General features: G+C 48.3%; 1 protein-coding gene across 12 annotated transcripts in view; it reads right to left on the reverse strand.

The window, feature by feature from the left end:
- Nucleotides 1-5305: 5305 nt before the first annotated feature.
- Nucleotides 5306-26547, reverse strand: part of CAMK2G (calcium/calmodulin dependent protein kinase II gamma) — a 121556-nt gene continuing 100314 nt past the window's right edge. The window contains exons 14-23 of one of the 12 annotated variants that reach the window (XM_040607735.1): nt 25686-25718; nt 21753-21821; nt 20129-20173; nt 19414-19462; nt 17301-17414; nt 15406-15531; nt 12677-12752; nt 12092-12186; nt 10725-10970; nt 5306-8088 (exon numbers count right to left, since the gene is read on the reverse strand). In XM_040607735.1, the coding sequence (XP_040463669.1) occupies nt 10738-10970; nt 12092-12186; nt 12677-12752; nt 15406-15531; nt 17301-17414; nt 19414-19462; nt 20129-20173; nt 21753-21821; nt 25686-25718 (840 nt within the window). In that variant the 3' untranslated portion in view covers nt 5306-8088; nt 10725-10737. The remainder of the gene's footprint in view (nt 8089-10724; nt 10971-12091; nt 12187-12676; nt 12753-15405; nt 15532-17300; nt 17415-19413; nt 19463-20128; nt 20174-21752; nt 21822-25685; nt 25719-26547) is intronic. The other 11 variants (XM_040607737.1, XM_040607736.1, XM_040607739.1 and 8 more) reach the window with 11 other exon arrangements.

Raw genomic sequence — 26547 nt, forward strand, 5'->3', positions numbered from 1 at the left:
GGCCGCTGGGGGAGCCGCCGCCGCGCCGCCCGGCCGCCATCTTCCGCGCAGGGGAGGGGCAGCAGGCCCCGCCCGGCGGCGGCGGGACCGCGGGGGGGGCGGCGAGGGGCCGGCGCTGGCGGTGGGGCTGAGGCGGCCCGGGGGGACCCCGCTGCATGAGGGCGCTCGGCGCTGCCGCCCGGCGGGCGGGCGTGGGGCCCCGGCGGACGGACACATACACGGACACACACACAGAGACTCACGGTGCGGGTCCCGCCTTACGGAGCCGAAGGAGCTCAGGGTGCGGAGGCAGGGCGGGATGGGGAGCCACGGCCCGGGGGAGCCGAGGGAGCCCTCGCAGCCCCGGCCGGGGGTGAGGGGCGGCGGGCGGGGACCGGCGCGACCGGCGGGGGCCGCAGGTTGCCCCTCGCCCGGGCAACGCGCCGCTTCGCTGGCACCGAAAACCTCAAAAAAAGCAATGCAAAATGTAGATTTGCCATATAGGAACCTATTCTTCCATTGCAAAGTTGGAAAAGCTGGAAAGTCGTTGCTTTTGGACACGTTTACCAGGTGCAATTGCACCCGAAGCGCCGAGGGCGCTGCACGCCTGGGAGGCCCCGTTTGCAGGTGCAGACCGAAGCGAAGCGGCGAGCGAGCACCGCTCCGCGCGCTCCCGCCGCCCCGCCGGCACGGCAGCCCACCGCTGGCAGGCGGCAGCACGGTTGGAACACGACGGCGTTTCTGCAGAATGAACCTGCAGACATGCGCGGTGCTCCCGCTGTCCCCGCGGCCAGCAGCCACCCCGAAGCCAGGGTGGCAGCAGCAGGTGGTGGCCCGGCCACCACAGCCCCAACAGCTGCGCGAAGCCGAGCCAGCGGGGGATCTGCGGCAGCCCGGCCCCCGGCGGCGTCTGCTTGTAAGCGTTCATGGTCTGGTACTACCTTCTGTGAAAGTGGATCTACCGTTTCAAACCAGAGTTTGATATTCCGGTATAAGAAAATGTTTCTGGTAGTTCAGCTCTCTCCCCCTGTCCAACCAGTCTCAGTTACACTGAGGGAGGGCAGTCATCGAATCGTATAGCTGTATGCTACCGTACGCTACACAGGTGCAACAGTATTGGCTTAACATTCCATTTAAACCTGCAGTGGGAGAAACCACTTCTTCCGTCCCTCCAAACTGCTCCTCCCTCCCCAAGCCACGGGAGCAGTTTACCTGCCTTCCCTCTCATGTCACCACCGCTCTCAGCCCCTCCGGCATCATTGCTTCTGTAGCTACCTCATATGTAACTTGCTCTATGCACTCGCAAGACACATTTAAATCACTTGTGCTTCTCCACACCAGCCTCCTCACACTCCCAGCCTGTGTTCAGCTTTACTACTCCCTTTCCATCTTCCAGGCTACCGTATCGCCCGGTGCCCATCCCACACAGTACATACTCTCCCTGGTGACGTTGCATTTCTCTCAAGCAACTTCTCCTTCTCGAGGTTACATAAACAAAACAATCCTTCCCTGGATAGTCAGTAAAAAACTGAGTTATAATGAAGATTTCCATTTGCCCACTCCTGATAGAAGTTTTCATGGGTCAGGAAGCCTGTTTCTTTCAAAAGGGAAGGTCGAAGTACAATGCCGTGTTAAAATAAAAAAAATCAAACGTGTTTCTGTTTATATGGAAGTTCAGTGGAGTATCTCTAGTAGGTATGGAAGATTTTTACTGATACTGTAAGATACTGTAACAGATTAGAAAGTGTTCAAACTTGCTGACTTAAAATAATTAAAATTATTTCAGCATTAATACTGTTTCGGGATGAACAAGGCTGCAATCTGTTTACAACTCTTTAACATTTTAAGACAATATCTCAAAGATAGGGCCTTTTTTATACAAGAAAAATATGATAAATCCGAAGCAATGTATTTCAAATGATACATAAGCAGAACGTACTCTTCTCGTATAAGTACTTCTTTCAGCTTGTTTTGAACTTCTAAACACATAGTAATGAACAAACAAATCATTGCTTTCTGGAACAGGAACAACCATACAGCAGTAGTAGCACTGCTACAACTGTATAGTTGTATGTGTGTGTATATATATATATATACACACACAGGCTATAGGATGTTCCCGTGTAAACAAGGCCACTGAAGCACAGCCTTGATGCCATTTTTGCAGGCTGTCTTCTCTTGGTATGAACACTACACTTCTCCACAGAAACATGATGGAGAAATCAATCACGATGACACTGTATTTCATCCCAACAAGAACTGGCCAAACCCCAACTCTGCCAATATGCAGTCGTATGATGGATTAACAAAAAGGCTCTCTGTGAACAAATGTCATCCTGCCCATCCACTCATAAGTAATTACAGTAAAATGTTATTTTTTACTATATGAATATATTAATATGTAAAATAGTAATATACAATATAAATTACTGTATAAGATAAAATGATACATTAGGAACAGCCACCTTTCCCTCTTCCCCCCACCTATTTGGGCTTTAGAGAACCCTGCTGCAGTACAATGAACTTTCAGGCTGAGATGATACTGATTTAGTTATTTGCATCCTGTCACTGTGGCCAGGCTGTCTTAAAAACCATGAACATATGCATTTTTGTTTTCTAACACTTGTTAAGTATTGAAAAAAATCGCTTGCTTAAAATTCTTTAAAAATACTCCACCACCAACACACCAACCGGTAAATTCTTATTCCTTACTGTCAGGCAGGCAGGGCATTCCTGCAGATGAGGAGTTCTCAGGCATTAAGGGGGAAAAATTCATAATACCCCACTCAAACCACTTTAAGTGCCCTCAAGGACGACCTTTCCCAACTCGAAAATGAATTTATACCAAACCCAAATAAACAAGCATTCCAGGTGCATTAGTCTGCAATCCCAAACCTTTCAAATTCTCAGGAAAAAACCCCCACCACCTGTGAGGTAGAGCAGCAGTACCCCGCAGCTGCTCTGCATCACTGCTCATTAGTCTCTTCCAGCAGATTCTCGGAGGTCAGTCTCGTTATCTGCAGGGACAGCTGGGGACACAGAAGCACCTAGCACACAAGTGCTTGCCCATGGTCTCCCCACAGAGCCACAGCAAAACCAGCAACAGCTCACAGATCTCCTGACTGCTTGTCCACGTTATCAGTCACACATAAGTAAAAGGTAACGGTTTCCATTAAAAAAATATATGGAATTTTATTTCTGTTCTGCTTATACTTCTCCGCACATCTCATAGGTTCTGTAGCGCAGGAGCATCCTGCTGGGCTTTCTGTTGCTAGCCTGGTGAGCGAGAGCAGACCCATTCCAGTTTAAAGGTAAATCTGATTTGGGCACAAATAAAAGCCACCATCAATCATAGGTCTCCCCCAGAGTAATCAACCTATGTGTACAAGCATGCATGTACACGCATTGGGAGGGGAGAGCTTAGCAAACCGTGCTCAGCTGCTTCTCTTCAGAAGATGGCAAAACGCCACCCAACGGGATGAGCAAACCATAACCAGATACAGCATTCTGGAAAATAAGTGTCTGGGAATACTGCTGCGGCTTGATAGCTCAGCGCTGCATCTATCACATTGCAGAGAAGCACCATTCCCAACCCCTGCTGCCAGCTAAACCACAGGAAAAACAGGAACCCTTTCTGGAGCAGTTCTATCCCATTTTTCAGTGCTCCTGGCCAAGACGGACTCACAAAGCGCTTGCAAGTGGTAAAGACACATACAGTACAGCTTAAATGGAACACCACCACCTTCTCTAAATGTACTTAAATCACACACATACACAGGAACTGTCTGAAATGCCTCATATACATGCTACATAAATATTCCTGACGTAAGCATTAGCCCAACTATTGTGCTTTCAGTAAGTGTTTAAATTACTTTTGTCCTGGGTAAAAGAGCTACTAAGAACGTGGGAAATCATCACTGACTTTATAAGTACCTTCCTAGTGCCTATCAGATCATACTGCACCATTTCTTCCAAGACCATTAAGATATGATTAACTGCTTCAGGAGAGACCTTACCTGGTGAGTGATGCTGCCTCAGATGTCAGAATGATAGCAGAACCTCTCTTTGCTACCGCAGTAATAGCAGGAGCTATCTTCTCTGGCTAGGAACAGATTGTCTTCAGCCCCTGTGAAGTAGGCTGTAAAACTCTTACCTTCTCCCTTTAAACACTAAGGACAATTTTCCTCCTGTTTCATCAGGCAGCAAAAGCAATCATCTCTTTAAGCAGCAGCAACTGACACCTATTTACTAGGTAATTGCTGCAGTTAAAGGGGATTAAGCACGCTGAACTCTCTTTCCGAGGTAAAGCAAAGCCTCATCTCATCTGCAGCCCTTCCCAGATGCACCTGAGAAGGGCTGGGGGTGTGGGATGCTGGCCAGGCCTGCCAAGGTGGGGGCACAGATGCCAACCAGAGCCCCTCAGCCTTAGCTGCAGCCACCATCAGAATGAGATGTGCAACCCCGGCAGCAGCCATGCCGGACCTGATATGCACGCAGCTGCCGCAAGGCCAGCAGGTAGATGCAGAAAAGCACCCGAGCACGTGGGTCCCACTGCCAGCCATGCTCCCTGGCCCCTGGCAAGGGGTTTCACAGGAGCAGCACAACTGCAGGCTCAGTGGGGACCTGCGGCCCCCAAGAGAGTAGCCTGAACAGTACGAGGTGCGAAATGAAAGAAAAACACCAAAGCAGCGAAGGCCAGAATGGAACAAAGCCCACCCAAGGGAGCACAAATGAAATTCTAGGAACAAGGGCACTAGAGAAACACAACAGGCTAAATCCAACCTCGTTCTAACTTGCGTTAGGAAATGATGCTTACACTGCTGGAGCAGGCAGATGTGCACAGGTGAGCGGCTGATGCGTGCCCGCAGGAGCACCCTGCCTAGGACACAGCACGCCAGCTCACCAGCCAAGAGCTGCCACCCAGCCTGCGTTTACACCAGGCAAACCTAATGGCAAGGCGGCTTCTCCCGCAGTCCGAAATACCGGCGAGGAAAACAAAGACTGAGAAAGGAAGTAACAGCGCAGGCTGGCCAAGGGTTAGGCTGTCGGGAACAGAAGCAGCCATTCCCGATTATCCCATGGTCTGTCAGGGAAGTGCCATAGAGTTCATTTCAACAGGTTCTGTTGTCCCTTTGTTTTTATCAATGTCAGTTATCTTTTCATCTTAGGTATGGTACCACTTACCTTTTTTTCCTTTTCAAACATGATGTTTTTAATTTTCTGACCCCCCCCCAAAAAAAAGCTCTGTGGATTGGTTCTTGCCCCAGAAGTGCCAGTTCCACACTGTCCCATGGCTTAAGAGAAAAATGTGATGCTCAAAACTTTGCACTGTTTAAATGTTATTTTATTAAATATTTTCAGTTCAAGGTTTCATTGTAACAAAGCTATGAAGATTCTACCAACATTCAGACCAAACAAACAAACACTAGCTAACTTTAATTATTTCTATATCATGCAAAAATTCTGCATCAAATGCCTTCCATTTCCTGTTTAAAATGTGATATTTATAATATATATTATATAGATGCTTATATTAGCCCCATAAGAGAACATTAAGAATGCTAAAGGTGTACAGCTGTGTTTGATAATGGCCATACCAAGCTAAGGTTTTCTCATTAACTTAAAAGGAAACAAAACAAACAAAAAAAAAACCCCAAAAGAGAGTTTGTCTCCAAGACTGTGCAAAACCAAAAAAACCCAACAGTTCTGTTCTTTTTAAAATTTTCTCTGAAAGATGCAGATACTTAATACAGAGGGTTTTCTTTTGTAATTATTAATCATCAGGTAAAGAGACAAGGAAGATCAGACCTAAAGAAGGCATGCATAATGTTTTGTATTTATCTTTTTTAAATGGCATCAATGTAATCTCCTGTTTGCTCTCTCTTTGTGGCTTAAAAAAAAACCAAAACAAAAACCTGAATAAAATATCAAGGCTTTTCACTTTTCCACTTCACTCACTGGCTTAGTGCTGTCTTAAAAATGTTTTGAAATAATGAAATCTAGTGTTTGCCCCCCAAAGGTTCAACCCCCACACTCCTCCCTGGGGTGGTGGAGGGAGGGAAGAAGAAAGAAAAAAAAAAAAAAAAAAAAAGCGCGTATTTGCTCAGACAAACCTGGCAAACCTGGCTGGTCTGTTCCTTCGTCAGGGGTTAGCTGTCTAATCCTGGTGTGGGATAGCACCTCTCTAACAACAAGAGCCGAGAGCTACCTGCTGCACAGCAACAGCTCCAATTTTCTGCATGCTGGTAAACAAGGATTAAAATTCCAAATTGGCTTTCTTCTCTCCTCCGTAGTCTGTAAAAACGTTGCCTCACGATTAGTATGCTATCAATGCAATCACTTTACCTGCCTCGCAAAATCAGAAAAAAGATTAGGGATGGACAGAAGCTCAGGTAAAAGCCCATCCCAACTTCTGCAAGACATGCCTTCCCTTGGTCAACACAAATCCTATCAGGTCTGCCAGAAAGGCCAGTTTCTTCTTGGGGCTAGGCTCTCTCCTTGGTCAACAAAACACTTCCACATTCCCCACCCAACGACTAAAGGAATTGGACTCCTGCAGCAAAGGAAAGAAAGGAAGGAAGATGAATTGGCCCAAAGGACAAACATCAGATCACATGAGCTAGCTCCCTCTCCCCTCTGCTTCTCCAGGTGTCCTCTAACACCCAGAGGCAACAAAGGAAGGTGGCCTGGAGTCCTTCCTACAGTTTTTGAGGTTCTGATCTGATAGTTTTCTGTGTTACAACATCACCGTAAAAAATAGAAAAATTACCCAAATAAACACTAGGAAACATGACACTTACAAACATCAGATGAGTTAGTGGTGGGGAGAAGCACCTGGCTGGGGCTGCTGGCTCCCACTGCGATTTTACTCGGAGACCAAACAAATCAAACAGGAGGCCAGGTAACCCCTTTAATTCTATGGGTGCATATATTTCAGTATAAAAAAACACACGCTATTTATGCCTCATATAGGAGTGTATGTGCAAGTTTTCATGAAGAACATAACACTAAGTTTTTTGTCTGCTTCCTAAGGAACACGTGTTCTGCAGCACTGTGGATCCCAACTATACTACTGGAAAGGAAAAAAACCAACCCATAGAAAATCGCATACATGTACCCTCTTCCTCTAAAATCTCTGCTCTTAATGCAATGCTTTTGTTTTGTTTTGTTAAGTTAAATAAGCTGGCTTCAAACCTCCATGTTTGGCCAGGTAGTGGTTGTTTCTAAAACGGGAATCTCTGAAAAGCAAGCTTCTATTTAAGTTAGAATCACTTAAACCCATTTTTTTTTTAATCCCTACTTCAACCTTTAGTTTAAGATCAACATCCCATTTTGTTTTTTTTTTTTCTTTAAAAGAAAAAAAAAAGGAAAAAAAAAAAAAAGAAAAGAAAAGTCTGTTTTGGGATCCTGCAGCTGAGCAACCAGCTTTCCATAGCGTTCTTGCTGTGCAGAAATCAAAGAAGGAACAGGCTGAAGTCAGTCTGCCAGGCAACAGGAGGAGCAGCACCTCCTCTCTCTCAAACCCCAGTCTTCACACTGGCTCCTCTGGGGTCTCTTCGCCACCTCTCACGGTTGAAGTCGCAGCACAGCCTGAATGCGATGTTAACCTCCACCACGGCCTTGCGGAGCACAGTTCAGCCATCTGCTGCTCAAGCTGCCTCCTTTTTTGCTCTCCCTCTCTCTTTCTCTCTCCTTCACTTTTGCTTTCCCCCTCACTTCATTTCTGAAAGATGTTCCAGCTGCTGCCATTTTCTTAGCCCTGGGGGAAGGGGCATGTTGGATAATCTGTCATTTATTTAGCATTATTCCTGTTTTTTATTATTTTATACAAACAGCATGTCTTTTTTTTTTTTTTTTTTTTTTTTTTTTAGATTTAAAAACACCTTCGTACAGCAGAAACAGACACGATGGATCCATGGAAAACAACAGAAAGGCAGCGCCCGGAGCATCAGATGCATGCAGGGTTTCGTGCATTTGGCTGCTGCCTGTTTGTAATTTGTTTTTTTTTTTTTTTAACGTCAAAACAGACATGACCGTTGCTGTCACTCAGGCACTCCAGAGCTGCTTGCTAAGAAGATATTGCCCTCCAGCTGAGTATTCCACAAGTTGCTGCAGTCAGGAAGAGGTAGTGTCCACCCAGAAAGGAGAGGGGAGAACAGGATGGAAGATGGAAGGAAATAAAGCCAAACATTAGCTGTACACAGTTAACAAAACATGTCTTCTACAGACCAATTTACTTGGTGCAGGCAGAAACCCTTCCCAGCGCAGCAGAGGCTGGGGCCCGTGCGGAGCGCCTGAAGACCAGCGGCACCCGCTCTCCCTCCAGGCGGCCGAGCGGGCCAGGAAGCCGGCTGCTGAGGGAAACGAACGATGGAAAGCCGGCTGCTGAGGGAAATGTACTACGTGCTCGCCTGGAGCAGACCTGGGCTGCTACCTAGCAGCAACATCCCAGAAGCTCAACAAGTTTCCCAAGCGGAGAGAAAAGGCTCTGGGCCTGAGGAACAGTTTCTGCCTCACTTTGGCACTTGCCAAAAAACTTGGCTTTTGCCTTGAACTGAAAGACCCTTCCCGCCTCCCCCCCGCTGCCTTTTTTTGTGAGTCTTCAGTAATTTTGTCTCTAAATATTCTCAATATTTATACAAATGTATGAGCTTTTCCGCAATTTTGCAAAGTTGTAGCCCTAGTGACTGCTCTTAGCAAAGGCTCCTCCTGGCTAATCCTCTTCCGTCAAATTACTGGATTTATTTTGATCAGTTTTCAGTTTGGGTTTTTTTCATGTTTGTTTAGCATTGTCCTGCCATGAAAGTACAGCCAATATCTTCCTTCTACCACTTCCTAGTTCACAAGTCTTTGTCACAAACTTTCTTACTAGTCTTCTCCTCGGTTCCTACTCTCTCCTTACACAGAAGCCTTCTGATTAACCTCAAACTTCTTTTATGGCTGCAGTTTCCTTTTCAGATGACTTACCCGAAACTGAACTCTGCCTCCCAGGTGAGAACAAACCACTGATTTCTGTTTAACCCTTCTTATTCACCTCACGCATTCTCCATCCTCACCCTTCACTGCACGTTGGCCAACGCCGCTCCAGAGCGATTCAGTGTGTTCAGAGGGGGCTACCCACACCGACCCCGCTCCTGACCGCACATGGTTACACTTCCTTCAGAACCCAGAAAGGCATGCAAATACTTCAACTCCAGTTTAGTTTCTAGTTTTTTTTTTAAATTATGTTTTAACCAACATCTTGTGGTTTGGAAACGGCTTCTGCTCTGCAGTTTTCAGCATCCCTCCTGCACATACTTTCGGAGGAGGTGCAACATTTCAGCAGTCAAGTGAGGGAAACACCCCTCTCCCACGGCAGCTAAGGCTCTCCATTCCTAAGCTTCCTCAGAACTCCTAGACACAGTCATCGAGCCATACTGATCTTCAAGTCAATAATTTCTTCTGCATCTTTTTTAGTCTAAATCCAGGACAGAAGTCTTCCTCAACATCTCCGTGATGAAAACTGATGCGAGGAAGTTATTTTCTGTTTCCCTGCAAAGGCTTTATCCTTCTCACTGCCTTTACTCCCTGGAAATCCAGCTGATTGCCCAGCTCTCTTGAAAGCTTCCCTGCTTCTGGTGCCCCCAACTGGCTTTTGCTTTTCAAATTCCCTCTGTGACCTCTGCAAATTGCTTGTGATAGTTCACATTCCTTTCCATTGCTTTCATAGGGCTGAACCCCTCACAACACAGAAGAATAAAAACTGCTCTTGGCTTAGTCCCAAGCAGCACACAGCACTAGGACTCAAGCAGTAAGTATATTTGAGTGGTTCATCCTCAAATGACCACATTTAAAAAAGCTTGTCTCCCAGGTGTCAATGTTTTTTGTGTTTGCTCTTAAATAGAAAATCTTCAGTAAAAAGGTCCTAAGATTAGGAAACTTAGATCTTTAAAAGGAATGAGACACATACTTCAGCATAAAATGAAAGGGGGCAGAAAGACTTTGTACATCTAACTAGAAGAAACCAGTAAGGCAATAAACAAGAATGCCTAAATGCTGCAGAAGCAGATGGATCTGCTGTCATTTAGGATCAAGCAACAATCGTTGCTTCATGTCAAACTCTATAATCAGTTTCCTCCAATGCTGAAATGTGGTGAGCTAATTGGGAGATATTTTAAATCCTCCGATACTATTATTAGCTTAGATTTTTTTTCTCTGAGTTTTCTCAGCGTTGTACACTAAATACCTTCTAGTCAGAAAATTGGTAGTAAAATTTATACGAATAAATATTTACCCTTATGGCACAGAAATTGTTCTGTATAGATTTTACAACGATCTCTCTAGAGTATGAGATTCCTATCAGGAAAGTTCTCCGAAATCGCCCCTAGCACGTAAAGGTAGATCCCTGACAACTGCGACACAGCAAACCTGTGCACAGCATGAGATACTTTTCCTCTCTGCTCTGGATTAGCACTCCACCTGGGCACAGAGCTAAGCGCCTGGGAGGAAGCACTGCTGCTACAAGGGTAGTTGTGCTCAGCAACAACTGTCTGTCACAACACTTCAGTTTGTCAGGAGTGGCAGGTAACCCTACTGAGTCTACAGCACAGGGCTGAGAGAAGGGAACACCAACCAACCAGCAGAAGTTCCTAGCCTGTAGACGACTAAAAACCTCTCTCAGCCAGCTAAACAGCCTTGAATAGTGAATTCCCACATACGGCACCTTAGCTGGGTGTGTGACATACTCCTTCCCTGACAGTCCATACCCGTATTTGATCCTCACTGGAGAGGTGCTGCAGGAGCTCCAGAGCAGTGGTAGTGGACGTTCAGCCACTTGCCATCCCGGCGGTGCCAGACACGGGTCTCCTCAGACTGCGTGGTGCGGGGCCGGCCTTGGCCGTCGATGTACTGTGTCAGGCGGATGTACGCGATGCAGGCAGCATCCTCACCGATGACGTGGACATGGGGGTTCAGGATGGTGGTATGTATCGGCTTGCTGTTCTTCGACAATACTGGCAGAATATGCAAAACCATCAGCTTCACTTTACTACAAAGAAGGAACAGCCCTCCACATCTTCCAGCCTCTTTAGTATTCTACTCACCTTCCACTGGACTCTGGGATACAATAAAAATTGCTCCTGCAATTTTCCAGGCAAAATCCAAGCAATTCTTTCCCCTATCACCTGTTGTTCTCCTTAGGAACTGCGCATTATTATTGCCTAGAATTCCCTGGCCTCCTTTGCTCCTGCTTCTTCTGCAAAGCATACTCGCCACTTTTTCAACATCAGTGCTGCTGTTTCTTCAGTTATAGGAAAAGATCTTTTAATTACAGAATGTTGTGGCAAAGGAGTCAATAATCAGGAGATCTTTAAGCTAGGCCTGCATTAAATATGAACAAGCCTCAGAGAAGTGTAAAAATCACTCCAGAACAGGCTTTTGAGAGAGACAAAGTCTCTGCATACTTGTAGTGCTAGGAACTGCCTGCACTAAGGACCTTGACAAAACCCCCAAAATAAAGCAAACTGAACAGCTCAGGACTTGGATTTCAATTATCTCATCCTGTGGAGACATCCAGGAAGGGAGGTACATCCACCAGTATCAACGACAGCTTTTCTCCCAATTCTTTTTCCTGCCCCAGGCTGACAAGGTGACCCTCGTATCCCCGTAAACAGGCTCCTTAGGTGTTGGAGATCTGAAGCCATCCAGGGCAAACTCCAAGGCAAAGGCGTGACCAATTTGCGCATGACTATATGTCTGACCGTTCAGTATGTCTGCTCTAAACATACGTGTTGTTTCCATCAAAATATGCTCATTTTTTCCATTTCCATATCAGCAGGAAATCCGGTGCCTCACACTTTTAAAGCTCCTGCAGTCCATGCTTACAACATATTTGCACCAGGCAAACGGTATGCCTGCAGTGAAGGGATCTGGGGGTTACGATTGGAATTGTTGCTGAAAAGGGCTTTTGAGAGAAAGCAGGCTGGCTTTTACGAATGCATCGTAGCCCATGCACAATCATATTCTTGCTGGTTCTGACAGCCAATAAAAACAAGGGCAATTTCCCCCCCTCAAGACGTGGCATAAAGGGGGATTAGAGAAAAAGCTGTCGGTGTTACCAAATCTACCCACTCACAGTTCTCGAAGTAAAACTTATGGAAATCCATTCCTTCAACCAGGTTCCCCAGTGCTTCAGGTTCAAATGAGGTCAAGCCGGGATCACAGATTTTTCTGCAAAAAAAAGGCACCACAGGCTCACAGTCTGCATTTGAGCCCAAGGGCCATTTACACAATGAAGCACCAGTGAGCGCTTGGCTCACACCCTGCACCCACCTAACTATGTCCCTATGCCAGGGAGTAAGTTCCTGGAGGACTCAGTCCTACCGCAACAACATGGAGTTGATGCTGGTTGGCATTTCACAGAAAAGCAGCCTTTAGGCTCCTGGCTTTTATTCTCTTTCTGCCCATCTCACTGCCCTCCCCCCTGCTTTTCTTACAAAGCCAGGGCATTTTCCCTTTGTTGCTTCTGTCTGATACCCAACTTCTACCTGACGTTCACTTATGAGAGCCTTACCACATCCCTACTCCTAACTGATGTAGGCTAAAAACCATAAAACTTTTTACCGTCCCTTTTTACCCGCGTGACAGCTCCTCGTACCCAGGAGCCAGAACATCACTTGCACACCAACTGGTAAACAACTCAGAAGACATCTATACTTACGTATAAGCCTCAAAGTCTCCATTGTTGATAGCTTCTATCAGCTGCTCTGTTATCTTAATGATCTCTTGCTTACGCACTGTGAACAAGAAGAAAGAGCAATTTAACTGCGTGTAAGGCTTCGGTGGGAACACGGGGCTAGTGGGTGCTTCACACAAGCAATCTGCGGAGCACCATGACTAGATCTCATAGGATGCTGCTCCCTGCATTCTGGAGATATGCAGTAATGACAGCCATCAGCATGCGAGTAGGGGGGCAGTGGGATGAAAGGGGAATGGTGATCCCATAATGCCGGGAGAAAGGAAATGAAGATGTCATATTCAATTTTTTTTTTGTTCTTCTAGAAAGGTGTAAGGCACCGGAGGTGTCTCCTGAATGACAGCCTGAGGTGCTTCTGGCCAGTCTGACCAACAAATATCAGTGAATCTGCCAATGTAAAGCCCTTGATTGGCAGCTTAAGATGTGGAAACCCTTCAGCACAGTAGTCACACACAAATGGCCACCACACAAGATCACACCAATTGGAAAAAGTCTCCCACTTGCCTATCACCATCACCAATACCTCAGCTATTATGAATGCTACAAACAAGCAAGCGGGACATGTAGGGATGACTTCTGCAAGCTAGAAAAACAACTGTAGCGGGATGGATGGGTTGGATGAACAGGTCCTCGCTATGCCCTGGTGCGTGCTCCATTCCTCAGGCAGGTAGCTTCTGCCGATCCCTGCGATATGGCTCTTTTCGGCGCTTTGACAGCACTGCCACTAACCCAACACAGCACACTGGACTTCTGGATGAATGAGGACGAGGGCCACCTGTATCCTGATGTTTGGCTCCTCTCTGGCCAGCACCTCTGCACCCTCCTCCCCTGGCTTCCCACAGCTGACCGCCCAGGTCCCATCCCCTCTGAGGTGCTCCACCACCTATGCTGATTTCAAGAGCTGTTAACACAAAGTTTGGGGTGGTTCTGTTAGGTAACACAATTCAAGTTCTATGACTGTATGCGCACCATTATACATGCCTGAGCCTACGTATGCACACCCTCACATCCCTTCAGCCTTCCCCACACTGTGCCTGTAGGCAGAATATCCTGCACATTATACAAGCACTTAGGAGGCTAGCGTTACCTTCTGTGTTACCAAGTAATTTACAATTCCTACTGTGGAATTTATGTCCCCTTAGGCATCTAAAATGTAGGTGTCTGAAATGGAACCAGCCACTTGACTGTTCCTCCTTTAGGCCCCGAAAGAAATAGGTCCTTCTGGAAGCCTCACCTGAGGCATCTCAGATGCCTGTCATTAAATCCATTTAAATCCAACCTACCATCTTTAGATGTCCAAGTCAGGGAAGCTGGATTCCACTCAAAATGCCAGAAGACGCTAGTCTGAACAGCCCTCCCCTGCAAGCTCCCATCCACATGTGCATCTCATCCCACCACTGATAAGTGCAGCTGAAGAGCAACAAGGTGATAATCTCACTGGCTGCCAAAGATGTCTGCACCCACTCTGGAAATCAATTAAGAGAAATATACTCCCCTGCCAGCCACAGAAACACCTCAGACAGGGGACAACTGGCTCAGAATTTGAGGGAGCTTGTTTTGCCACTCTGTATACATTTCCACATGTTGAAGGATGTATACAGGGAATGGATCAAAACGACACAGTGGGCTGTGTCTAGTGTGAAAAATGTCCTTACAAGCAAGTCTTCTGGAATTGCCTCTGCATGAAGCGGGGCTACTTGTTGGACCTCCCTTCCAGGTAGAGCACACACCAACATGTGCAGCGTCTGGAAGATGGAGTCCATGGTAAAGGCTTGTTTGGGATGAGTGAGGAAATGTGCAGACCACGGGCACCGTGTACCGAAGGAGATCTGCGCCCCCTTCCCAAGTGTCACTGTGCAGCAGCATCGACCCTGTTCTTCAACACAAGTCCATTCCATCAGACTGTGCTCATCTTCTTGCTTACACTACATGTCCCAAGCTCCAACCAGCACACAGGAGGTGATGATCCCTTTTTCCCAAAGGACAGAGAGCCTCAGGATGTCACAGGGGAAAGCACTCGCACCTGCTGCTCCTGATGAGTCCCTGGGTCTCCTAACTTACACTGTGGAGAGGCACAAAAGGGATTAATCCCGATGAATCCCTGGGTCTCCCAACTTACACCGTGGAGAGGCACAAAAGGGGTTCATCCAGAAGAATCCAAGCATCTTCTAACTTAAACTATGGACAGGCACAAAAGGGATTCATCCTGATGAATCCAAGCATCTTCTAACTTACACTGTGGAAAAGCACAAAAGGGATTAATCCCGATGAATCCCTGGGTCTCCTAACTTACACCGTGGAGAGGCACCAAAGGGGTTCATCCCGATGAACCCAAGCGTCTCCTACCTTTGCAGAGGCACAAAGGGGAGGCAGGCATGCACCAGCACGGATATAAAAGCGTGACTCAGGGCTGTGCCGCTGCCTCGGGCCAGCACCACCGCGGCAGCAGCGCCGAGCGCAGAGGCTCCCGGCACGGGCCCTGCCCCGCCGCGGCCGCCGGGGGGCGCCCCGCTCCCCCGGCACGGCGGCACTGCGGCGCCCCCCAGCGGCCGCCGGCGCTCCCTGCAGGGCTCCGGAGCGACGGAGGGGGAAGAGGGGCACAGAGGCGGAGAGAAGAAGGGGGGGAGCTTTACATCTACGGTAACTAGTACTAGTTGCACTACTCCACTACTGCTACCCGGCTGCTAACTTACACGGTGCGCGGTTAAGTACAAAGGGAACTACTGGAGTTAGCAAAGGCTCCGACCGAGCACGCTCTAACTCCAATGTCTGCCCTGGGCTGTCCCAGGCAAGAAGCTTCTCTTCACAAGACTGTGTAGCTGCAAAACAAATGTAAGCATTAAAATAATAAACAAACAAACAAAAAAAATAAACCCAAACAAACCACAACAAACCAGAAAGCAAAATAAAAACCAACAAAGAAGTACAGACAGACAGGCAGAGCCCCAGCCCCGGCGGGCACCAGAGCCATCCGCATCCTGGCCACCTCCACCCGCCCTCCGGCCTGGGCACCGGACTCTGCTGGGGCAGCAGCCCGGGCACAGCGGGAGCTGTGCTGCTGCTGCTGCTGCTGCTGCTGCTGGGGAGTGACTGAGGGTGACCCAACCCCGGAGATGCAAAGTGGAAGGGAAGGGATGCGGGGCACCCACATCACTGCAAATCTCAACTCGGGGTGGGGGGGAGTGGGGGGGCACACTGCTCTGCTTGGCAGAGAAGCGATGTGGCACTCCTCAGCGTACCAAGCAGGGCCCTTTATCAGCAAGAGGAAAGAGTTCATCAGAAAGCAGTGATGGACAGCTCACAGCAAAAAGGACTTCAGAAGAGGTCATTTCCCTTCCGTTCTGGCTAGGCAAAACACCATTCCTGCTGCACCTCATCAACCAGCAGGTCTGACACCCTTGGAGCACTTCAGAAATCAGTAACAGAGAGGCTCCGAGCGCTGCGTCATATGAGGTGCTGGTGCTGTGTGCAGGAACCCAGGGCAGGAAGGCAGGAGGAGGAGGGCATCCCTGTCCCTGCCTTCCCAGACTGACCTGAACAGAATCAAACGCTCCAGACCTCCCCGACTCACATTAAGGACCCTTCCATTACAGCTTTATAAAGATACTATACATGTATTTAATAATAATATTATAATTTATTTTATTTTATTATATTAAATTTTATTATGTGATTATTTAAATGTATGATAAGTTAATTATAAATTACATTTATAATACCCTTTCAGGCAGCTAGTACAGTATGTCTGTGTAGAGGAAAGGCTGGGAACCCCACCTAGACTTTCTCCAACCTACAAGCTTTTTTCCTATATATTTTCAGTTTTTCAGCCACAGGCTCCTCCATGGAGGTAGCAAGGTCAGGAGGGATCAGGCAGATGGTACCTGGCAGACTGACCCCGGTACCAGCTGAGCGAGCCAGACAGACATGCAAGGTAAAGCTCATAACAGAGAAACGCCCCTCAGAGCCACCATTATCCATGGGTTTCCACTCAGAGCACCTGACAGCAGACTTGGAAATGCTACAGGGTCTTCCAGCAGCAACAGCCTCTCTTCCAAAGCATCCTTCAAGCATTCTATAAAACTGGGTTTTGTTCCTTTTGCACTTCCCAAGCACCACCCACACCTGGGGTGCTCAGAAGCTCTTGAGAAGCAAGCCCGACCCTGGCCCTGCATTCCCCCTCTATGAGCTGACCTGCACCACTGACCCCATTTACCCCAAGGAAAACTAAGAGATGCAGCGACTTGCCCCAGGAAACCCCAAAAGGCAGAGTCTCCGCAGAGAACTCCATGTCTTGCCCAGATGAAAGCAAGGGAATGAAATTAGCTAGGATGAGGTTCTGTTTGGGGTGGGTTTTGGTTGTTTTTTTTTCCAAAAAGGGAAGGAAAGGTTTGGAAATTTTTAGTGTGCAGAGGAGGGTATTTTGCAGGAAGGGAGATGATTTCTTTTTGTTCTGGAGTACTGGAAATGAAAAAAAATCAACATTCTGAAAGGAAGTTGAGGAAAGGAAAAATTCAGGGAAGGAGAAATGGGAAAGGTGGAGGGAGGGGTGTGAAAAAGATGCCGTGAAGCACTGCACCCCTGGACTTACTGGCTGAGAAACAGAGAGAAAGCTGGGACTGCATGGACTCAGTCTGTGTTTTGCTCTCACTGTGCCTCCGTCCTTCAAGCACTGAGCTGCCGTCCCCGGTGGAGAGAGGGGGAGCTAGCATGGCAGGGAATTAAAACACAAACACAAACAAAACACGCAAGTTCAGTAAATAAAAAAAGAGAAAGGAAATAGGAGAACATTAAAGAAACCACGATGCTGGGCACAAAACATGCAGAAGTATCCTCCAGGGCAAAGCCAAATAGACAGCTCTACAACACGGATCTGCTGTGCCATTTACAATGCCAGACGGGCGGGGAGCGCTGCCTTTAGCCCCACCACGGTGGCAACAACGTGTCCTTGACAGATCAAGACGATGTCTCCTACACCACGGCAGAACAGATCTGTATAACCTGCCGTCTACTGCAAGTAAGAAGTTGGCAGAGGAATTGCAGCAGCACTTCCCTTTTCCCAGAGTCATGGCTATGCGGAATGCCGAGAGCTCCAACACCCCCAAAACTTTTGGTCTATTTATAGCTTTGCTTGAGTGCTTGCCCAGCTTAAAACATGGAAGGGCAGGGGTTGAAAAGGAATGCTGGTGAACACCGCCACACTTGCAACTGAAGCACTACAATCAGCAGAGCTGGCTGGAGCACAGGCCGTTACTGTGCGAGCTCCTTCCCTTCCAACCACCGTTCAAATACTCTTCTGTTAAAATCGTAACAAATTTTTCTAACCTCTGCCAAAACCCCCCACTCTGTTTTCACCTGCAGCAATGCAGCCCTATAGCATTCCTCACAGATGGAGCCCTGGCCGGCTGCTCTCCTCCCTGCTCCCGTCCCAGCCCTAGCCCTCCTCTCCTCCAAGCATTCGTACCCCTGACTTACAGGACCCACTGGCTCAACTGGCTCAAGCCTCGGACCTCTCCTAAGAAAAGCTGCCAAAGGAGATAAAGTTCTGGACAACTATTTCTTCTGGATGGACATCCAGCGAGAATTAGATAAATCACGTTGATTACCACATTACCAAACCCATCCAGTTTCTTCCCTCAGAGCTAGGTTCCTCAACCACAGATTACTCTGGCAAAAAGGTGGGAGCTAGCATGCTGTCCTGTAGGAGTTCAGATCCCACCTCAAGCTGTGCACGGCACATCCCTGCCACTCCTCCGAAGAGGAGCCAGCAGCTTCTGATAAGCCACGGGAAAAGCCTCAGGAACCAGCCCAGCTGGCAGAGGTGACACTGCTGCTGCACCACAGGGTCAGCATTGATTTTTCCCTGGATATGTAACTCAGATTGACACAGGGGGAATGAGAATACCTCTGCCTCAAAATGCAAACTATTAACAACACATCTCCCTCAGAATGCAAACTGCAACCACCCATCCCCAATCTTGCTATTAGGAAAACGTCTTCTCATCCTTTAGGGAGGCCAGGAAAAGGACAGCTGCTCAGACAACACAAGCAGATATGGGACTCGTAGAACTCTTCAGATGAAGGTGCTCCACGCACAGAATATTTATGATATGGTCACTGAAAGGTGTGAAATCTCTTCTCAGCCTCTCCCTCTACTGATATCTCAGTCAAGGACATGAAAAATCACTTCCATTCAGAGAGGACAGGCTGAGAATGATCTTCATCTTAGAAATGAAAAATAGACCCAAAGAGAAAAAAAAAGTAAAGAGAAAAGCGTGTGTATGCCACTACAGAGATTCCCAGAAAGGGGTCAGAAGGGAGACTGAGTGGCAGAGAGGCTTCAACTCCCTGTAATCTACAGGGAAGCACAAAAACACAACCCGACTCCAAACCTCAAGGGATTGGTAGGGATTTTCCACGCCTAGATATGGCGATGAACAGATCACGATATTTACAAGAAAAGAATTCCAACTCCAAGACAAAAACAACTTAGCTCAGGGCGAACAGTGTTTATATACCACAGAGGCCAAGTCAGCTGGTTCCCCAACACTTGGTCCCACTGTGAGAGGAATGGCAGCGTCATGGCGAATTTATGAACTGAGTCAGACACGGAAATCTGGGAAGCAAGTTCAAGGCAATGATTGAATCTCCAGGATGCCCTGCCTTCACTTAACTGTATCAGAAATAACAGGCAAAACACCTACCTTTCAGATCCTCATCTTCGGTCGTGGTGTTACAGCTCTCTGTGGAACCCTGCGCAGCAGAACACAGCATTACCAGGCATCAGCAGTCGGGAGCATCAGCAAATAGTTTGATTTGTTTGTGAAGAAAGATGAGGAAAAGCGCAAAAACATTGGCAGGGATGGCAGGGAGAGTACGATACAAGGAAGATTTGGATGGAAGCAGGCCAAATATTAAAGCACAACTTAACAGCGTCTCTGCTCAGCTTTTGCATGTTCAAGCCGTTCAAGCCGTCCACCCAGAACTTCTACAAGGACAGAAACTACCGAACTCTGTCAAATGAGATCAAATGGGAGTTGCTTCTGTTTGGAAGACGAATAGCCTCAAGAAGCTAAAGAAGGGCTCCTAGGCTGTCTCAGAGGAACAGGTCTCCATTTCCAGAGGGAAAAAAACCCAGATGTTTAAGTGCCTGTATGTTCTCTTCCACCCCACACAGAAAAGAGTGGTGGTCATGCACCACACCAGGAAAGAGATGATAATATCTGAACAGTTGTCCCTACTCAGCCTCTTCCAGAGATCCTCAGCCCTACAACACAACCCTCCCAGTCTACTGCCAGCAGTACTCAGGAGCATGCTACAAACTAGACGTTGGAGAGGTAGAAACCGAAGTAAGACACACGAAGACGAGAACGAAGAGAGAGAAGCGGAGGTTTCTGTGGCAACTCTCCCATCCCTTACCTTTATGCCATCTGTAGCATTATGGACAACAGTTGTTTGAGGCTCCTAGGAAAGGATGGAAGAATCATTAAACTCCGGTTCCAAAGCATTCTCTCATTTCTTTTCACTCCCCAGCAAGTGGAGAAAAGGTGACTGACATAAAAAAAAAAAAATCAAACCACAAACTCCAAACAGCACACGTGTGCTTGCGTGCGCGCGCACACACTTTCTGCACAGGTTTCCTGAAGAGAGAGGCTGCACTAAAAGCTGCAGTCGCAAGGAGACAAAGCCCCCAGCTTCCCTGCAATTGCCCCTAATTCCCAATTTGCTTCCCGTGAACCTGGCTGGCACAAACACCAGATGGCAACCGAGCAGCCAGTCTTCACCCGCTGCAGCAGTTCATGAAGTAATGACCCCTCCGCAGCATCCTCGCCGGGAGATGCTTCAGAAGAGGGAGGGGGGAGGAAAGGTTAATAGTGGGCTGGGGCCTTTGTCTCCCAGTGTTTTGGAAAGTTTGCTGGGTATTTTACCCTAAAAAAGGGACATTCATAATTTCCACAATAAAAAGGGGTAAACCAGGCCACTTCGGTACCGCTCAGAGAGGAGTTGCTAAGGGAACCGAGCAGCGAAAAAAGGCAAGTTTTTCTAAAAGTCTCCAAAATGAGATCCAATTTCAATAGCAACAACAATCAATAATTTAGAACGGCTCCCTCAGTATCAAAACAATCATGAACAAAGCCATGAAGGGAAAGCAGAAAATTATGAAGTGTCCCCAGAACCCTTCACACACATCAAACCTCACCCTCCCACCCTGAAAAAATGCCAAATCCAACTCTCCAGAGACACACAACAAAGAGCAGCTAACCAGGCTACGGGTGCTAACTAGCTCCTGCACTCATCCCTTCATTACCGGGACAAGACTTCAGGATCCTTCTGCTGTCGCCCTTGCAGGGTGGCTCAGCCAGGGCACCAGGGACCGAGCGGTGCAGTGACGTACACTCACCCATTCGCCACCATCACCCCTCACACTGATGCCTGACGTTCCAAGCAAGCGTACTGAGGCAGATGACACCGAGCTGTGCCGTTAAACCTACTAGGCACAGGGCACCCTATGAAGCCCACTGCACGCAGCCCAAACAGAAAATGCGAGCCCCACGAGTCAGCGAGCTGCAGGGGATCAACCACAACACTAAGCAGGCCAAACGGGCCATCAAAAGATTCCTCTAAAAACCCTTTTGCCTGCCCTTTCTTCTGTGCTGTCCTGAAGTCCATCCTCCATTTTCCTGAGTGTTGGAGAGTGGATGGAGCTTGCCACACTCTTCCTCCAAACCAGCCTCCCCAAAGCCAGCAGGAACAGTTGAACGGGACACACAGAACTATAGAGGGATGGCACACGGGGAAGTCCAGGCAAGCCGCGATCCCCACATCCAACCACAGCTCCGCTCAGCACCCCCACCCCAAAGCCTGTGAGGCTGTGATCAGGCCCCACAGCAGCACAGGGACACAGACAGAACGAAGCCAAAACACAAGCTAAAACAGAGCAGCACAAGCAGCACTCGGGACGGGATGGGGAGGAGAGAAGGGGAGAGGACAGAATCAAAATTAAACCAAACAGGAAAAAAAAAATAGCAGTTGGGGAAGATACCATGGACGTCTGCACTGGGGGTGTTTCTTTTGCAGTGCTTACTGCACTGGTTTTGTTGTTGCTCTGTGGCTGAGACAGAAAAACACGGGTTTAGTTTCCCTGCTGGGGAGCAGAGGCAGCAAGAAAATGACAGTATTGCTTCAACCCCAACCATCTCCTCAGACCCTCCCCTCCCCACAGGCTCGGTCACCAAGAAGAGGGAGGAAGAAGGAATGCTGCCCGTGCTGCTGGACATCGCCCTTCCCTCAGAGGCAACAGATGTTGTAAGGGATGTACCATAAACCCAGAAGTGCACGGGCTGCTACAAGAAAGGGAAACAGAAGGGAAAAAGGCAGCAGTAGACCAAAGGGATGGGGAGAATCCTGCAGCGAGCACCAACAGAAGTATTTGGTGAAGAAGAATGAGAGATGGCAGCAGTCCCGAAAGAGACTGCAGAAGTGAGACACACACTCTAGCCATGGTACAGTCTCTAAACAGGGGGCAAAGGGTGTCGTGCCTGAGGAGTCCCAAAGTGTACAGGAACAGTCCTAGGTATGTGGTGAAGCTGAGAGTCCCAGGGAATCTACTGATGCAAGAAAAAGTGTGGTCAGCCCTTGAGAAGGTAGAGAAAAGGTGAGCTATGGCAGGCGGTGTCCCTGCTGTGACCTGAACAAAGAGACTTCAGGAGCAAAATACGGAAAGGGATGGGACGCAAGGAAAAGGCCACGTAGTTGCCCCAGCAGCAAGTCCTCTGGCTGGTGCCCAATGGTTTTTCATCTTTCCCCTCTTCAGTCTCTCTTGTAGCTGTGATAGAAGAATAAAATTGCCGTTTCCTGCATTCACACAGCACAACAGTGAGGCAGTCACCAGCTTGCTGCAAAGAAACGTCCCGTTGAACCACGTACGTCAGGAGCGGGCAAAGCCTATGTTTGTAGGAAGCCAAACCTGTGCCCACTACTGTACAGCTCCTAGCCCACAAATCCAGTCAGTTGTTGGAGAATTAGGCCACAGTTATGTTGCCATGTAACCCCCCCCACCAGGTATATAGCTCTCCTGCTGCCGGACACCAGCAACAACGACCACATCAGCACCGCAGGAGCCTCGCTCACCCTCCTGGGCTTACAGGTGAGGGTACCGGACGGCAGCTCACCACGCTGCCAGCTCCTTGCAGCTGCTCTCCATTCCACCATTCTCGGGCAGGGCAAACTCACACCGCAAAACATCAGGCCCTCATCACCTGGCAACCACCACAGGGAATGCAGAAGTCAAATGCTGAGCTGGAAAACGTCTGCCAAGGGTTTAGTTATGTCAGCCAGAGACAGATCCTATGAGGCTGAGACTTCACACACACCTACTAACACTTCAGATGTTCTTCACAAGCAGCACACCTTGGCTTAGCTGCCCCTTTTGGAGAGGGAAAGAGAAACAGAAGAGGAAGATGGGGCAGGTGGAGAGGGAAGGAAGTAGAAGAGAAAGGCTAAAATGATTTTTTTAAAAATCCATGGGAAAAATAAAAATTGAGCATGACACACCCGTGCCCAAAGCTAAGAAAGGAGAAACACTTCACAAGTTACTGTTTATTGCACTGCCTCTTCCTATACATCCCCTGTCCTAAAACTTTGGCCTTCCAAGAGCTTTGATTCCTGCACGTGCTTCCAGGCAGAAGAGATGACAGGCCGCTGTGGCTGTAAGACAGGAGCAGATCAACCTGAAAAATGAATCCCAAGCTATTTTGTGGCACAAACACAAACCAAACTTCTGGCAATGCCTGGGTCCACCCTCCACACAGCACCAAGGCTCCCATACTTCCGCAGCAACAGCAATCCTAATGCAGAGTTCTACCTTCCAAACCTCTTCCAGTGAGAGGAGTACAGCCCACTGGGATAACAAGATAAAGTTAGCATGAAAGAACCTATACAAAAATACTTTTTTTTTTAAAGGCTTTATAACTGAGGCCAAACGGGAAAGAAAACACCCCAAAAACACCATCCAGGAAGCCACTGTTCTGGAAAAAAGTGGACAACAGCTTGTTCAGTATGGCATGTTGCCTTACAAAGCACAATCCCACACCCACCCAAAGCACACAGCCTACCCTCCAGGCTGCACTGAACACCCATTCATCCATCACCCTCTTCCCCAGCCAACGGGCTGAAAAACACCAAGTGTGACATTTGCTAGTCCAGAATCACATCGCATTTTACTCCAGGACAGTCCTAAGGAAGTAAGAGGCAGATGCTCAGCCCTAAGGACTTTTCACAGCCCTTTCTCAGATGGAGGTAACCAACATACTGAGCTTCCCACGCACACTCGTGTCTACCTAACTGACTGCCCTTCCCTGGGAAAGACCGGCCTGCCCTGCCCAGAGCCCCAGGCGGCACAGCCAACTCTCACCCCTCCGCCTGCCAGCCAACATCACTGTCACTGGGTAGGCTATGATCCTGGGAATTCACAGCAGCACAGCTCAAGTGAAAAGAGGCCGATTCACCTAAAAAGGTGCCAGGCCCTTCTTAAAATTTGTGTAACACCATTAGTTTTGGCACAGCAGTTGGCAGCGCTTCCTGAGCTGGACATGAGACAGACAGACAGGCACAAACAACACAGAAGGTGCAAGAGAAAGAAAACAGCCCAGTGATCATATCGCTAGGGACCCACATTTCTAGCCAGCTAACAGAAAATAAGTACCAACACATAGGCTGTCTCTGGTTATTTAGCTGCCTTCACTGCTTCCATGTTTTCTGAGGCCGACACCAGGTTTACATATCCCAGCTGCTTTAAAACAACATGCAGAGGGGATTTAAGAATTGCTGGCAGTGGGCAGAAAACAAGGGCAAGAAGGGCACAACCAACTCCTGCCCTGGTGTTCCATAATGGCAGGGCTGGTGAGAAGTCAGTTCCTCGTACCAGACTTTCCAAGCAGTACTTTGGGATTACTCCTTTGTGTGTACACAGTTTTAAGCTGTCATTGAAGGAGGAAGAGAAGTATCTTCCAAACAGTATTGCAGAAGCAAATTATTCTGCTTTCTCAGTACTATAATATGCCCGTTCCCACCTGCAACAGGGGAGAAATATTTTCTGTTCTTTTTCTGTGTAAAGGAGATAATGCTGTAACTCATTTTTGCACTTTAGTTAGTGTTCATATCTCAGTGTCAGAGACAAAGGCATCATCTAACGGGCTGTGTACGCCTCCTTACAATATGGCACTGGCCAATTTTCTCTTTGCTCCCTTGAGAGTGGATTTGACTACTTTTCTGGCAAATTCTATGGATGTCAAACACCTGGATGGATGAAAAAAGGAAAGGAACAGGACAGGGGAGGCAGTTACTGGGTATTTGGTCATGCTGGGATACATAAACGAGATCAGGACAAAAGGAAGTTTTGGATTATAAAGGCTCTGACAAACCTTTTCAGTAAGTATGCTAAAAAAAGAAGTGACCGGCAGCTCTGAGCTGCCCGGCGGTGCTGTGCCCACACATTTCATCTGAACAGTGGAGCCCCATCAGTCTCTGCCACATTTGGAGCGACTCCCAGTTTGTTCTACACTGCAGGGCTCCCATCAAGGATGACGGCACCAACACCAGGCAAAGCACCTGCTCCTCTTTTTGGCACCTCTGCAACAGAATGACAAAGCCCCATGTCCAGGCAAGGCACGCACCTGCTCTGCTGAGCCCAGGAGAACCTCTGCCTTTTTCGTTTCACACTCAGAGCAGACAAGGTCAAACTGCATTGCCAGCAGTTGATTTTCTGCGTAAAACGGGAACTGTACGACTGACCGGGGGCCAGACGACCACAGGGCCCTTTTAGTGAGGACATGGACCTTTCAGTGCACGATGATCCCCCCCTGCCACCCGCCCCCCTGCACAGACATGCTATGTAGGGTGATGAGCACAAGCCGAGCGTGCATGGCATGAGAATGGCGGACGCACGAATCGCAGGCAGCTTACGGGAGGTGCTCACCATCAAATGCACACTGGAGCTCGACTTCCTTTTCTGGACACACCATTGAGAGAGGGAAAGAGAAGGGAAGAGAGGAGATGAGAAGAAAAGCACAGAAACTATTCACATATTAGTGTGCCAGCAAGGGCCCCCCTGCCAATAATGCTCCCCTTGGGGCAGGTACAGGCAGCAGCAGAAATGCACAGACACGCCAGAAGGTGCAGAGAGATGTCACCGTTAAAGAACATGGCTATACACCAGGGGAAAGGGCAGGGCTGAAGACCCCCATCCACTCAAACACTGAGGTTAGAACATAGGTGCCCCACACACTGCTATAAGGAGAGGAGAAGAGAGAGGAATACATAGACACAAGATGTGGGATGCAAGGGGGTGCCTCTCTGTGCTCGCCCACCTCACAACACCGTGCAGCTTCCCCAGCCGCACTGAAGGGGCAGGTGGCAACCCCCCGTGTGTTCACGTTTGGAGGAAGTGGAGGCGTGATTGCAACTGCACCCAGAGGGTAGGGAGGAGGGCACGACAGGAAGGGCATCCCCAAGGGCTAACAGAAGATGAGGGAACTTCTGTGCACAGCAGGAGGAAGAGAAAGGCTCCCTCAAACAGAATCTGGGGCTGACTGGAGAGGCAAGGTGCACCCACACTCAGACATAGAGGAAAGGCAAGAAAGACAGAGGCACTCAACAGCCAGAACACCTTGTGCTCTCAAATACTGGGAGGAGAACAGGGGGAAATGCTCAGATACTACCTGACCTTCTTGGACTCTGCTGTTCTTCAAAGGCATCTTCTGTCATCTTCAAAGACACCTTCACACCAAAGACTGCACTCTCCAGTAAACCAGGCTCAGCATACATTTCTCTGCTCTCAC

Source organism: Falco naumanni, chromosome 9 (assembly GCF_017639655.2).
Source record: "Falco naumanni isolate bFalNau1 chromosome 9, bFalNau1.pat, whole genome shotgun sequence".
NCBI lineage: Eukaryota > Metazoa > Chordata > Aves > Falconiformes > Falconidae > Falco > Falco naumanni.